Source organism: Lichenostomus cassidix, chromosome 1Aa (genome assembly GCF_008360975.1).
Source record: "Lichenostomus cassidix isolate B80296 chromosome 1Aa, HeHo_3.0, whole genome shotgun sequence".
NCBI lineage: Eukaryota > Metazoa > Chordata > Aves > Passeriformes > Meliphagidae > Lichenostomus > Lichenostomus cassidix.
The window spans coordinates 40,351,925-40,366,171 of record NC_139480.1 but is presented as its reverse complement, the minus strand read 5'-3'; the positions used below and the strand labels follow the sequence as shown (position 1 = coordinate 40,366,171).

At 37.5% G+C, this 14,247-nt stretch overlaps 1 protein-coding gene across 1 annotated transcript; it reads right to left on the bottom strand.

The window, feature by feature from the left end:
* Nucleotides 1-971: 971 nt before the first annotated feature.
* Nucleotides 972-13,584, bottom strand: NTS (neurotensin). Its single transcript, XM_085046070.1, has 4 exons — nucleotides 13,317-13,584; nucleotides 9,156-9,217; nucleotides 2,754-2,978; nucleotides 972-1,341 (listed from the first exon to the last, which is right to left on the bottom strand). The coding sequence occupies exons 1-4, from the start codon at nucleotides 13,375-13,377 to the stop codon at nucleotides 1,195-1,197; spliced, it is 495 nt and encodes a 164-aa protein (XP_084902196.1). The 5' UTR covers nucleotides 13,378-13,584; the 3' UTR covers nucleotides 972-1,194.
* Between the last annotated feature and the right edge of the window lie 663 nt (nucleotides 13,585-14,247).

The window sequence follows — 14,247 nt, the reverse complement described above, 5'->3', positions numbered from 1 at the left end:
GGGAGTATTTTTTTTGTTGGTTTTTTGGGGGTTTTTTTTGTTTGCTATGGGGTTGGGGTGTTTTTGTGACCAGTTGTTGGAGGGGAATTGCTTTGAGGAAATACCTCAAACAGGCAAGTTGTCAAAAACAACATCTGTCCCATTTTTGCCTCCTGGTCTGAGCATCCAGGCTTCACAGGTCTTGGACTATCCCTCAGCTTTGATGGTTATTGTGGCCCCCAGTCCTTTCAGACTGTTTTCCTCCTGACTAGAACCCAGAGTCATTGAGATCCCAAATCTCATGCACGCATCACAAACACAAAAATGGAAAATGTGTAACTTTCAGGCAGCAAATGGCTGCTCATGACTTGAAAACAATTTTTCCCATGCTGTGAAACTCACATTCTTTTAACTTCCAAGACTGTCTTCAATCTGAAACTTCCTGTTTTCTACAAATTTGTGGAGGGAGGGAAAGGGAATGCCTTTTAATAGTAACTGTAAGATGTTCTAATTTCAACTCCTCTTTCAAATACTTCACCAAGTTTCTTGTGTAACCAGATTATTATTCTGAGTTTTAACAGTGACAGCACTGGGACATGAAACAGCTTTTTGTTGGCTTTTTTTTTTCCTAAGCATTCATAGATTAGAAGTCAAAAACTCAAAATTCACTTACAAGCAACTACTTAAAATATTAATTTTGAAATTGCCATTTAATAGTTAGTTGGCAGCATACCCTTTCTTTCTTAGACCTATTCCCTAGTAAATTCAACTGGCTAAAACATAAAATATTGTGGCAGTTCTTACTACTATAATATTCAAAAAATTTGCAAACATTTAATGTTTGAGGTGTTGCATTAAGAAATTTTAAGATTCTCAAAAGGATTTATGGACAATATCAATTTACTTGGTGTTTTGTTGGTGTGCCTTATAAAATTGGAAAAGACTACAAGATTGTTTGAAAGCATGTTGAAATCTCAGTTTTGTACAATACATCATGCTTAAAAACTAGTTTTATTTGCAAATGTATTAGTCCAATTAATCTCAAGTAGGAAAAAGTCACAATCAAGAAACAGCAACTGCAAAAAAGACACAGCTATGTTATCATCTTGATTTTCCATAGTATATTTTCACACAAGTATGATTTTAGATTTAGATAAGATAACCATAACGCACAGTTACCTATAAACTAAATATACATTGTTTTCTTCTGCTGCATCAGTAATATGAACTTCTCTTGAGTATGTATGGTCTTCTAGCTTTGTTCACATGTAGCTGCCGTTTCAGAATATAGGGATTTTTTCTCTTCATTATTTCCTTTTCTTGGCTTGTGTTCTCTAGATCAAAAGAGTCTTGCTGAAGTAACTGTAGGATGCAAAAAGAGACACATTGTTATCAACTTGCTTTTTGGTAATGAATATTATAAACTCCTTGAAATTTTTATAATATCTGCCAACAAGAAAAATCTTTACTGTATTAGCTGCAGCATTAATTTAAAAAATAAAAAAAAAAAAAGACAAAACTCAAGACACAAAACTAAAATCAGGCTAAAGCTGAGCTGAGCCTTACAGATGTGATATTTAAATTCCACTGAAACAAATCAGACAATTAGCTTTGACTAGAGAGGAAAGCTGGTATATCCACCTTGAACTAAAACTTAAATTGACTGAAAGCTTTCTAATGACCATCACTCTGTTATCACACATTTAGGTTAAACACCTACATGCACTGCTGGCCGATTTCATCTTTTGAGAAATATTTTAATCTACAACTTCCTGCAAAGCAGAGAACTGTGATTAAGTCATATGGGTTTTTGCATATTCGGTTCTATGGTAGCTCCTTTTCTGCAATAAATGCACTGATAAAAAGAGTCTTTGGAAAACTCTGGTTCTCAAAGGTGCTGCAGCATTTTGCATGGACTATCCCAGCTAATATGAGGATTGTGAATAAGCCTGTATATACAGAGCTATGATTCAGAAAAAAAAAAAAAGAAAAAAGAGGATCTGGATTCAGCCAGACTGTCTGTGATCCTGAGAAAAATGAAGAAATTTGGTTTACTGGAAAGTGGATAGTGACACAGAGATATATTTTTTCCCTACAATGCAAGTGGATTGTGCCTAGTGTGCTTCTGTGTAATCAGTGTGCAAAGATAAGTATCACAAATGGACTATAAACAATCACTACTTAAGAGCAGCAATCTTCATACAATCACAATGTCAACTTCCAGGGCCCTCTTTAGGTGTATGGAAACAAAAAGCAGGAATTACCTTGCTGCCAGTTTCCTAGCAATGGTAAGAAAACCAGAATAGCTAGTAAAATGATATGTATACATGGGCATGTGTCCCTGCATTTTGAATCAAGTTTACCATAGGGTCTTAAAACAGAAACGCTGGCTACATTTATTTATGCTTCAATAGATCTGCAGTTAACTTCACATCTGTTAAGCAGATAATAATTATATGTTCTGGCACAGTGATGACTTTCATGCATTTGGTTACCTGAATGGCTACAAAGACTGGACAAAGTATGTAGCTAAGAAAAGTTCTCATTTTTCTGTTGGTCATTTTAAGAAAAATACTCAGGTCATCAGAAACTGCACTAATTCACAACTCTTACTGAAAGAGGCATATGAGAGGTATTAGAGAAGATAAAAAAGGGAAGGAAAACTCAGACAATGTGATGGGGATCACATGGATATGGATTGTACAACATGACTACAAACAGAGCCTGAGAGTTTAATAGCAGTAGAAACATATATTTGTGACAGTTTTTTTTACCTCCCAATGCTGAAAGGCTCTGCTGTGGCAAACTTTTTGGAGTTGATATACTGTCAACATTGCTTCCAAGCTGAAGCCATCCAGAGCAGCAGGGAACTGTCTTCCTGGAACCAGATCCTCCTCATCTACCTCTACTGTTTCCCCCATTTGGTTGTTTATGTTGTTGACAAGATTGCAGACATTTAGCAGGGTCATTTTCCAGTAAGGAAGTTTTGCTCTGTTAATCTGAAAATAAAAACACCCACAATTTAATGTGTTTTGGGTTTTTTGTAAGCATGTGTGACATTCAAACATTTTGTTAGGAACAAGTTTATGTTTCTGAAGTGCTTTTCATCTGGTCAACTTTTAGACAATAATTAAGAGTGCTGAACTCAGGACAACTCATTTATTAAGAATGCCAAGTCTGCTTCCTCGCAGCCTTGCCCCCCAGGGAGTTATACATGATGAAAAAACAAAGCTGCTACCAAACCAGAAAGGCAGCATTTCATAGTCATTCTGCACAGGTGCAAACAAAAGCACAGATGGAAATTATAATATAAATTCACAGGTGTAAATAAGGATAATGAATCAAACCTAGTGGATAAATTCCCAGTTCAGGAATCCAAGCTGGATGCCTGTGGTTAACTAGACGCTCCTCCCTAGTTCAGAACAAATACCATTCATTTCAAAATTCCCTGACAAAAGGAATGGAGTCCCTGCTTCAGGACAAGCTGTCTGATGAGTCTGGGTCTGAAGTTACAGAATCTGTAAGCTCCAGGGGTTTTGGATGCTGGAGAGTTAAGAGCCTGGGAGATGTTAATTGAAGGTCTACAGGCTTAGAAAGATGGAGCAAAGATAAAACATAGCTGTAAAAGCAAAGTAGTACTGATTTGGTAACTGGACTGAGAAACTGAGACCACCTGTATTTAGGTGGTCCATAATGAAGCTGTCCAGAGATGTTACAGAAAGATAGAAATAAAGACATTTTAAAGTGGTTTGTTTCAAATTTTGCTTGTTACAGTATCTTACATTATATATGAGCTCTAAAGCAATTTTAAAAATTGTTGATAAGCATGATTTTTACTTTTCTGTTGGTATTGTTTTTTCCAAGCAGTTATGGCAGCAATCTTCATCCATTTTGATTATCAATAGGGAAAAAGAAAGTTTAAAACCTAATTACTATCTCATTTTCTGCTTTTCATGATTTTGCCATTTTCTTCATTCTCCCATTATTAATTACTTCTCCCTCATTGTATTCCTTTTAGTGCTGAGTATAGAAATTAGTTTCCTGAAACTAGAACCGGTGACATAGCAAAGTCCAATCAAAAGCCAAATAGCAAATTCCTATTTATTCCTGGCAAGGATTTCCTTGCTGTGCATATTAAGATTAGACCTTACCTATGAATTGAAATGTAGTTTCTTCTTTTCCTGGATGTATGAAGTTAAATATAGGTATTATACTAACACAGACATTGCCTTTTACACTATTTGACAGCTCTAATTGAGAGTGTGGATGCAGTGCTTACTCAGCTGAACATTAGATAATCACATAATCTGTCTCTTTACAGCACCTTCCTAACAAAGGGGCCTTGCATGCAAGATTTACGTATATCCATCACACTTCACTATTTTTTGAGGGGAAAGAAAGAAAACACAGAGAAATGAGGAAGAAACAAGAAAAGTCGGCGTCACTATTAGCATCAGTTACAAAAGGTTTCCTTTTGGCCATGATCATGACTCCAGTATACATCTGATACATGCATGCCTTTCAAAAATCACAGTGATTTAGCCCTTTAGTAAAATTGCTGTGCATTCTCAGATTCCTGACAGCATTCCAAAAAAATAAGGGAAGAGTATTTTTTTTGAGGCTAAGAAGAAAACAAATCTGAAATCTATTTTGGAAGCTTGTAATTGGTTCTGCACTGTTTACTTTGAGTTCATCTCTTGTCCCATCTAAGTGCCCTAGTTAGCCTATCAATTCATTTGAAAAGATGTGACAGTTTCAAAATAAAAATTAATCTCTTTGCAGAATAGCTAATTTTATTAACAGAAGTTAAACTAGGAAAAAGACAAAACACCCAATGCAATTTCAAAATGTCCTTTGGTCTGTTATAAATATTTTTGAAATATAAAAATATGGAGTTTTCCATGGCAAAGGAGGAGGCTTCTCCAGTTCACTTTTCTCTCCTTGGTATACAAAAGAAATGTAAGCTAGCACTGCAACAGCTAAATTGCAATGGAGCATAGAATCTAGAGGCAGTGCCACATGAGCAAGTGAGATTTCTGAGTTAAGTAGGGACCAAAAATATTCCAGTGGATGGAAACAGAAGAGAAAAGGATAGGGTGATTTGTCATGCCATCTCGCATAACTTAAAGAACCTTTTTGATCTAAAGTTACTACTTTAAGTCAATCTGATGTACATCTATATATAAAGGAACTTTCCTCTGTGTACTAGTAAAATACTTAAATAGCAGATCTCATTAGGTGAAAATTGTCTTAGCTCCTACTCATGAGGTTAGGAGCACACAATTTTGCAGTGCTGTCTGTGAGCATACTTTGTTTGTTAAGGGAACATTTCTATTTCTATTCTCATTTCTATTAATACCATGCATATATCACCTCAAAGTATTTTTACTTGCATACACCTGCTTCTGACTTACACTGCTACCATTAATAATTCAGTCCAGAGAGAATTTTGGGGTTTTTTAACTGAACAGGGAGTTTTCTAGGTCATGTCCAGTCACTTAACAGAGCAGTAACATTATTTTTCTTCTAGCTATTACAGCAAGCATTAAAACCAGACCACTTTGCTTTTTAGATTATGAAAAATATCTGAGGCAGTTATCCTAATGTTATATGTAAAAAAAATAGTTTATGATTATAATAATCCAAATTTTCAGGTTAATTTACAATATGTGATATATTCTGCATGTGATGTACTCACGTTTTGGAAAACACCTACACAATGGAACAAGGAACCCTTATCTGACAAGATGGAACTAATTTTTTTAATAATAACTTGAAAAATATCTGTGAATGATGTGAAGGAACAAAAGAGATTGCAGTATGAACTAGAATTTAAAAGGTAAAAATGCTGAAGTGAATATGATGTATTTGCATTGTTGAACATGGTCGTGAAGTAAGACTCAGATATATAATTTCTCACGCCTCATGTACCTTGAAAGAGAATTTAAAATCATCTAAGAAACTGAAATAAGGTTATTTCCTTCTTTGACAACAGGCTTGTCCTATGCAAGATAAAAGAGATTCCCAAGTTATGATTTACGTGGTATTTTATTTCCATTTCTGGTTGAATGATACCCCTGATAGTTAGCTTAAGATACTTCCTTTGTTATAATGCATACATCCCAAATGCTATTTTCCTTTAGGAAAAAAATTATCTGCTTTTTATATTATTGTCTTTATCTAGTAAAAGCAGATAAAAAGCAAAGTCATAACCAAGTCAAAATCCCAAGCTAGTGTAGGATCTCTATGGTTCCTTTCCAGAACAGTAGTTGAATTTTGTTCAGATTGTAACCATAGAAATAATAAAAGTATTCTCTATCTTTAATCAGATACAGCATTGAGTTCTGTTAAAGCAGAAGTTCTCCCATGGTGTATTTTAATCCCTGTAAACCTAATGAATTTTTATGTGATGACTGAGTCAGGAAGTCAGTAACTCCCAGGTAGCTGTAGGTACCTCCTGCTCCTAGGTAGCTCCTCTGACAAGGAGGCTAAACTCTCTAGGCAAATAGAGTCAGAAATAGGCATCCTAGAACAATGAAAAGCTTAGGGGGTCCATGACTTCAGAAAATTAATGTTGGGTGGGATCCCAAAGGTGGAGCATATTCTAGGGATGATATATTCTCCAAGGGATACTTTTGTTCTACTATTTTTTTTCCTCTAACTAACATAATCTCAAGATTTTTTGAGTTCAAGATGTTCTTCATGCAAGCAGTGGTTTCAGGCAAGCATTTAGGAAGCTGGAAATAGAGTTATCTCTTTGATATGGATAGAGTTTTCTATTCAAAACTAAAGAGAGACAGGAGATAACTATCCACATATTTGTGACATGTCAGGTTTTGTTGTTTTACCAGATCTTCTAAATGGATTTTTGGATTTTTATCTTAGAAAAAAAGACAGATAAAACATTTTAAGGGCTTGTTTGAGCCTTGTATCTTCCAGGAGAGGTAACAGCAGGGAAGGGTGACAAACCATATTAAGTGTTGAAGACAGGCTGCAAAAAGCATGAGCATACTTCTTTCAGGATGGAGAGTGATTCAGCAGAAAAGTGACTTTAAAGAGCAGCCTGAAAAAGGGCAGCAGGCACCCAACAGTCTGCAAAGTTAAAGTCATAAGGCAATTATTTCCATAATATTGGACAGTCTACTGAATGTTGCAGAAGGTATGTGCTAAAGCCCTAGATGTAGTCTTGGTATTACAGGCTGTTCACAAGTGCCTACTTGTGTAGATTTTTGTTCTATCAAATACTAAATCCACAATTGATAATCCATTTTGCTGCACTTTTAGGTCTCATAGCTTTCATAAACAGTATTTTTTCCCATCTTAATGCTATTGAAATTGTTAGGATTTCCTTTGCTGATTACCAAGACAGTGTCAAATCCAGTTAATGCAATTTAGCAGTAATTGCCCTCAAATGGAACCAGATCTCAGGCACAACACAAGACAGGTATTACTCATACCATCTTCAAATTTGTCTATCACACCAGAACCATCATTTGTTGCAAGGAAGGTTAAAATCTAGCAGAGGGCAACAGAAAAAGAATTAATTTCAGTAATGAATAGAATAGTGACACGATTCATGCAGAAGAGGTGATGAACAGTTTTGTGTTTCCACCATGTCTTCCTTTGATGTCAAGAGACAGTGTACATTCAACTAATGAACTTCAGAAGGTGATTTAAGGCAGTATAATGCAAAATTAAAGCAATGCCTCCAACATGAATCCACTGCTTCTGTCAACTTCAAGTGTCACTTGACTTGTGGCAAATACCATAAGGATGCTGAATAGCAAGCTGCATTACACAAAACAACATAAGAGTACTATGGCAAACATCATCACAATATTAACTGCTGCAATATATTTGTGCATTTGGAGTTACCTGAGCTTGTGTTCTGTGGTGAGAGGGAGGAAAAGATGGAAGTTATGTTCACAGATCCACTAAAGTCAGTAGCAGAAATACCAATAGCTACAGGGTTTTCTTCCAGGGCATACTGTGCTTTGCCACACAGCAAAAAACCCGATTTTTGTCAGCCTCCTACATCTAAATATGTCTCAGAAAAAGAGTAGTTATCAAATCTTTCTGTACCTTAGAAAAGTGAGTGGCAAACAGGTTTACTTGTAATCTAAGGCTAACTATCATGCCAGTAAAGAACACAGAAATCTAAGAACTACCAGACAAGATAAAGAAAATGCATTTTCTGGCCTCCTACCACTTCTATCCAATAATCCTGTGGAAAAGGTCACATATACGTTAATAGAGTATATGTCGAAGTCGTCCTGGCAGGTTTTGTCCTTAACTTTGAACTAGCCATTGGTTTCTGAAAAGCTTGTTTTTGGAGGAGAAATTTTTCATTTCTCATTTTATTTTCCATTACATTTAAGTACCACTTTAACTTTATTGGAATAATGAATTAAATTATTCACCCCTTAAACCCATAACGCTTATTTCAGAGTTTGTGCTTTAATATCTTGAAGATTAATCAGACATATATATTTCCTAGATCATTTATGGAAGATAATAGTCTTGAGAAAGTGTCTATCAGCCTGTCCAATACTTATGGGCAACACCTGCTGCTTCACCTTGTCAATACGAGGTTTTAACTGAATTTTTATCTATTTGTATTAAATAACATAAACATCATTCACAGTGATGAATTTCCTTGAAAAATTGTCTAGGAAATGCCATTTACCAAGTTAGTATTTTCACAGTCATGTCCCCATGTGCCTATACTAGCTCTGGGATTAAATTCCTAAACCAAAATAGGCATATGTTTTAATAATTTTTACTTTACGACTGTCTTAATTCTATATGCATATAGGAAGAGTTCTGCACAAAAAAAGAGTTCTGCACTTACAGATTTGACTCAAGGTTAATTTAGCTTTCATCAGGCATAATCTTATTGGAAACACATTTCCTTATATAAATTTACATCTCTATACATAACACAGTTTTGACAGTTTAATGAAAGTACCAGTGTTACAACTGAGGAACACGCTTAGTGTGTCACATCAACACCTTTAAATTTGCTTTGAACTGGAGAAAATCTTGCACCAAAGCAAAACCTAACACTGAACTTTTCTGTCTAGACCATGGGTTATTACTTTGTGCAAAGACTTTTGGGTTTGTAATGAGAATTCATTTGCTCCCTCCCTGTCAGGTAAAGGAAGAAAAATAATTACCTTTGATGTGTACATATTGGTCAATAAATCTGCTTCTAATGCTTTCATTTCCTCTTCTGAATCTGGGAATAAACCAGAAACATGTGTTTATTATTTGATCATAAATCATGAACATTTCAATTCAGTGTACAGAACTTAGACATTTAAATGAATTTTAAAAATAAACACACAAACACAACCTGGATAAAACCATACCAGTGACCTAGAGGGACTTTGAGGAGTCTTCAGTTAACAGAATCATTATGTTAAAATAAATACTCAGTACCTTTTTAAAGCATGATCAAGCTTATTGAAGTGAATGAAACTGTTCATTTATCTCAGTTTTATAGCAGGAAGGCCCATTAAACGTCAATTCTTTCAGTATAAAAAAACTACTGCAATATTCTTCATTATTCCATCATAAATATTTGTCACCTTTACTTACTTTGGAAGAAAAGTTAGAATATTTATTTTCAAATAACATTTATTTAAGTAGTAATTAAATATTTAGGTAAATGGCAGTCATGATTACTTCATTAATAATCAATAGTCGTGATTGATCTTAATTAATTTAAGGGCATTTTTACTGATATGAGGGAATTGAACTTCATCACTTTATGATATAAGCTCTTGAAAATGTATATACAAAAAGAAAGTATTCAGACTGGAAATCTAGGTATTTTCTTTACTGATTTAATTGACCTTTGATAGCTCAGTAGACTTGCAAGACCTGTGATTTGGTAAATTTGGTACAAATTGCTGTAGAAAGAGAAAACATACAAACACATTTCTACACACTTCATCACAAGATGAAGATGAGAATCACAACAATGATCTGATGCCTTGGTAGGAGCAATCACAGCTCAAAGAGAAAAATTATAAGGAATCAGTTAAGTCTTTAAGTGAAACAGAGTTCCAAATAGCTTTTAGCTGTCCTGGAACACCAGCAGTCCAAAACCAAGCAATTCACTAGTATTCCAAACCATGCTAAATGCAAATCTATTCCATATGCATATAGGTCGCATCTCACTTTCTTTAAAGTAATCAATGCTGTTGGCATGTAAGACCCTAGCACTGAATCTGTGGATAGATTCTGCGTGTGCCTTCATTTCAGGGATCATCACCAAGTTGTGTCACCACCTTTCACAGAACATGAGATTGTAAGGGATCACAAGTATGTGCTAATGTGTCACAGGTTTCCATCAGCACAGAAGCCACCCATTACAATGCTCTTAAAAATCAATCATGTTCAATTTTAATAAATCTCACCACTACTGTCATTGTGTTTTTCTTTAGGAAACTCTTCTAAACTGTCAGTGCTTACTGACTTGCTTCTGATTTCATGTCCAATTTATTTCTAATAACAAGTTTATCCGTGGTTTGCAAACAAATTCCTACACTATAAATGATATCTTTCTGTTTGTAATATTTACCCATCATGTATTTATTGTGAGAAATCACTGCTTTTCCCAGTTTGCATTTCTGTGTGCTTACAAGATTAGCAAACAAGTGCAAGATCACTGTGCCTTTTTTTGTCAAAAACCATTGTCCTGGAAATCCCATGAATACTTCATCCAAAGGCTATGCCCAGATTTATTGGACTCTCACCTATCCTCCTTCCTTGTAATAGCCCGTATTCCCAAGCTCATCAGAGCAGCCCTCCTCTGTCCCTGTTTTGTTCTCCAGAGAGAGCAGCTTAGATTGGTTTGGTTCAGAAGCCTCAATACTTAACCACCTTAATGCTTACTGTTAGCTACAGAGGGCAGCTCTCTTACATGTTTTTTTTTTTTTTTTTGCTTTGCTTGTCTTTTGCGGCTGAAAAAACCCAAAAACCTGGTTAGAGACCAAGATAAAATCTTTTACTCCTCAGATATTTCCAACAGCTGTATTTTGGTTAAAATTGGGCTTTTAACAGAAATTTCTACTATTTCCTAAGCTACCGCATTTTGTATTGTTGCACTGCTTCTCATTTCTATTATTTAGGTCATTAAAAACTTCTGTGTGTTAAACATATCCCCTTCCTCTGTAGGGATGCTCCTGTTCACCTTTGCATTACCAACACAATGCATTCATTCATTATTTTTAACATTGAAGCTATTGCATTTAAGTGACTTGCTCTAATGCTGATCTACAACCAGTCTTATTTAATGTTTAAAATTTTCACATTAAATAAGTCTAGTTATGGACCAGTCAGCAAGTCACTAGCAACTAATCTCCAACCAATGCTTTCCAGCCCTTTCAGCGGTAATGGCTGTCAGTTTTACCAGCTTTACCAAAGTTCTGCTTGCAGCACAAGATCACCTCAGCTCAATTTCTACCAATGACAGCATCTCCTGTGAGAGGGTGAGCACAAACACAATGGCAGCATCATGATTTGTGGTGTCCTGGATCACACCAGATGAGAAAAATAAAAGGACTTGTGCCTGGTTAGCACCTGGGTTTTGGTTTCTATAAAGGATAGAAGAAAGCTTCCACACATCCAGGCTGGGGGACAGCTGCAGACATGAAAAGTGGGAAGGAAGGTATTAAGAACCACTTGGATTGAGGGAAAAAAAAACCAAAAAACTCTAGAGGACATTAGTTAGGAGTCAAGATTCCTTGAGTGAGTATGGCTTGGAGGAAGGGAAGGAAACATGTCCAGGTAATTCAAGAGTGAAAAGAGATGGATGAAGAGCAAAAGCACAAAAAGAACAGACTTTAAGAATGCAAGGTATAAAAAGCCTGGTTACACACTATTGTTAAAATCAGAGATAAATTCACACAGTTTGATGTAGTCTTGATTCTACTGACAAGGAAAATAGTTTCAATTCATAAATTCATATTTTACAGAAACAAGTACATTCTACAGGTACACACCTGGGGGCAATCATTTTCAAAAGAAAATTTTAAAATCGTTTATCACATAACTGTCCACATTAGTTAAAAATTATTTGGACCCCTTCACACAAGCTTCCCTGTGGCATATCTCATTTAAAAATAATTTCAAATTTTCAAGCAAATAAACCACTGTGTTAGTTCCACATACAATCTGGCTTCTGGGGGGGGGGGGTTATGAACCTATTTCAATTCCCTCTTAAATTTTTTACTTTAGTAGGCTTTCATTCAGGCTCTACAGAGAGTTAAATCTGAAACTGCTTCACTGAAAATATTAGTCAGGAATTTGTTTAAAAAGCTTAAAAATATATAGGGACAAAAAAAAAAGTTAAGCTTTGTCACTAAGATCATGAGTTCTCTATAATATACAAAACAATTGCATTTAAACTGTAATAAAATGCAGGTATTATGTGGTTTACAGTTTTTTCTTCAGGGGAATACAAATTGGGAACTTTCATCTAAAGTGAGAATCAGGAATTCTGAGTCCACCTGAATACTAAAGTTGAAAAATGAAGCTGCTTGTGAATTTAGCTGTAAAATTTAGTGGAGTTAAAAATTAAAGCAATTTTCAAGTGAGTGAAGATCGGATTTTGCAGGCTATTCTGTTTCATGTCTGTTTGTGTGCACCTGTTTAACCATCACCATACCTACATTTGCTCATAAACTCAGGGCATAAATGGCAGATGCTTAAGATGTGTCATTTTCCAAAGCAGTAGGCAATGCATTTTAATATATGGTCCTCCTTTTGAGCTTTCTAAAGCAGCTGCTCTTGGAGAAGAAATGCATTTACATTAACCTTCTCGCTATGTGATCTGCCTGCACTTCAGCATTTTTTTGCTTGTAATTTCAGATTGGTTGCTAGCAACTTTTTCTACAGATAATAAAATCATATTTCTCTCTCTAAAAAGTGACTAAAGAGCATACATATTCACGTGGATTTGGATTACAGCAGCTATTCATGTGAGTTGCTGAAATTACAATTTTTATCATAATTTGGAAATACATGATATTCAATGAGCCACAGCACAACCTAGCACACGGTCTGCACTGATTTGCATTTCCAATGACTAGTCTGCACTAATTGCCGTGGCATGGATGCTGTGAGGAGGAATGGCTTATCTGAAGAGAGAAAGTTAGAGGGGTGATATAACAAAATGATGCTGGCCAGAGCCCGTTATCAGGGCGCCTAATGAGGAGAGCCGGCGGAGCCCGAAGAGACTTCAGTTCCTTCCCTAAGGTCCCTCTAGGGCTCCGGGAGCGCCTCGGGGCCGGGCGGGCAGAGGGGCTCCGGGCGGCGGCGGAACTCACCTGAGCACAGGCTGCAGGAGGCCAGGGCCAGCAGCACCACGCACACCAGCTGGACTCTCATCCTTGCCGCGCCGCCCTCTAGAAAGTAAAGTCCATAAATCCTAGGGAGAGACGGAGAGAGAGAGACAGACAGAGAGACAGAGACAGACAGACAGTGCCCCGCCGCTCCTCGCCCTCCGCACGCGCGCTGACGGGCGGCTGCAGGCACCAGACGGGGGACCCAGACCCTTCCCCAACTATATAAGCCGCGGGGTGATGTCACGGCGGTGCCGCCATCGCCTCCTGACGAAGCTCCCTCCCTCTTTCCCCCCTCCTCCCGCTGCCCCCTCCCCTCCCCTCCGCTCCGCTCCGCTCCGCTCCGCGCCCGCCGCCGCTGACGCCACTGGCCGCCTGACGCACGCGGAGCCCCGCGGGGCGCGCAGAGAGCCCCCGCACCCGCGGGGCGCGCCCGACACGGCTTTTCCCGAAAGGGAACTATCCTGCGATTTTATCATTATTTTTATTATTATTATTAAGAAAGTTTCCGCAGGTGCTCGGTGCCCCGGCGCGGGGCCGGGGCTGGGAAGCGGCCGCCCCGCCGTCCTCGTGCGGTTGACGCCCGATGCCCTTTGTCTTTCATCTGTAGAACCTTTCCCTACGGCAAGGGAAAACACTGCACACCGGCGCCGGGCAGGGATGTTAAACCGGGGAGGGGCAGGGTATGCGGGACAAGAGGCACGGCAGGGATATTACCCTGGCCATGGGCAGGAGTGTTGCATCGGGCACGGATGGCAGCAAAAAAGAGGGGAAGAAACAAAAAGGGAAGTCTGTGCGTGTGAGAGATGGAGGGGGATAACGGGAAAGCCACTTGATAGAGCCTTTCATAGATGAGCAAAAAAAAAAAGATACCCGAGCAGGAGAGACTCCCTATTACTTCTGAAGAGCGCTTGCC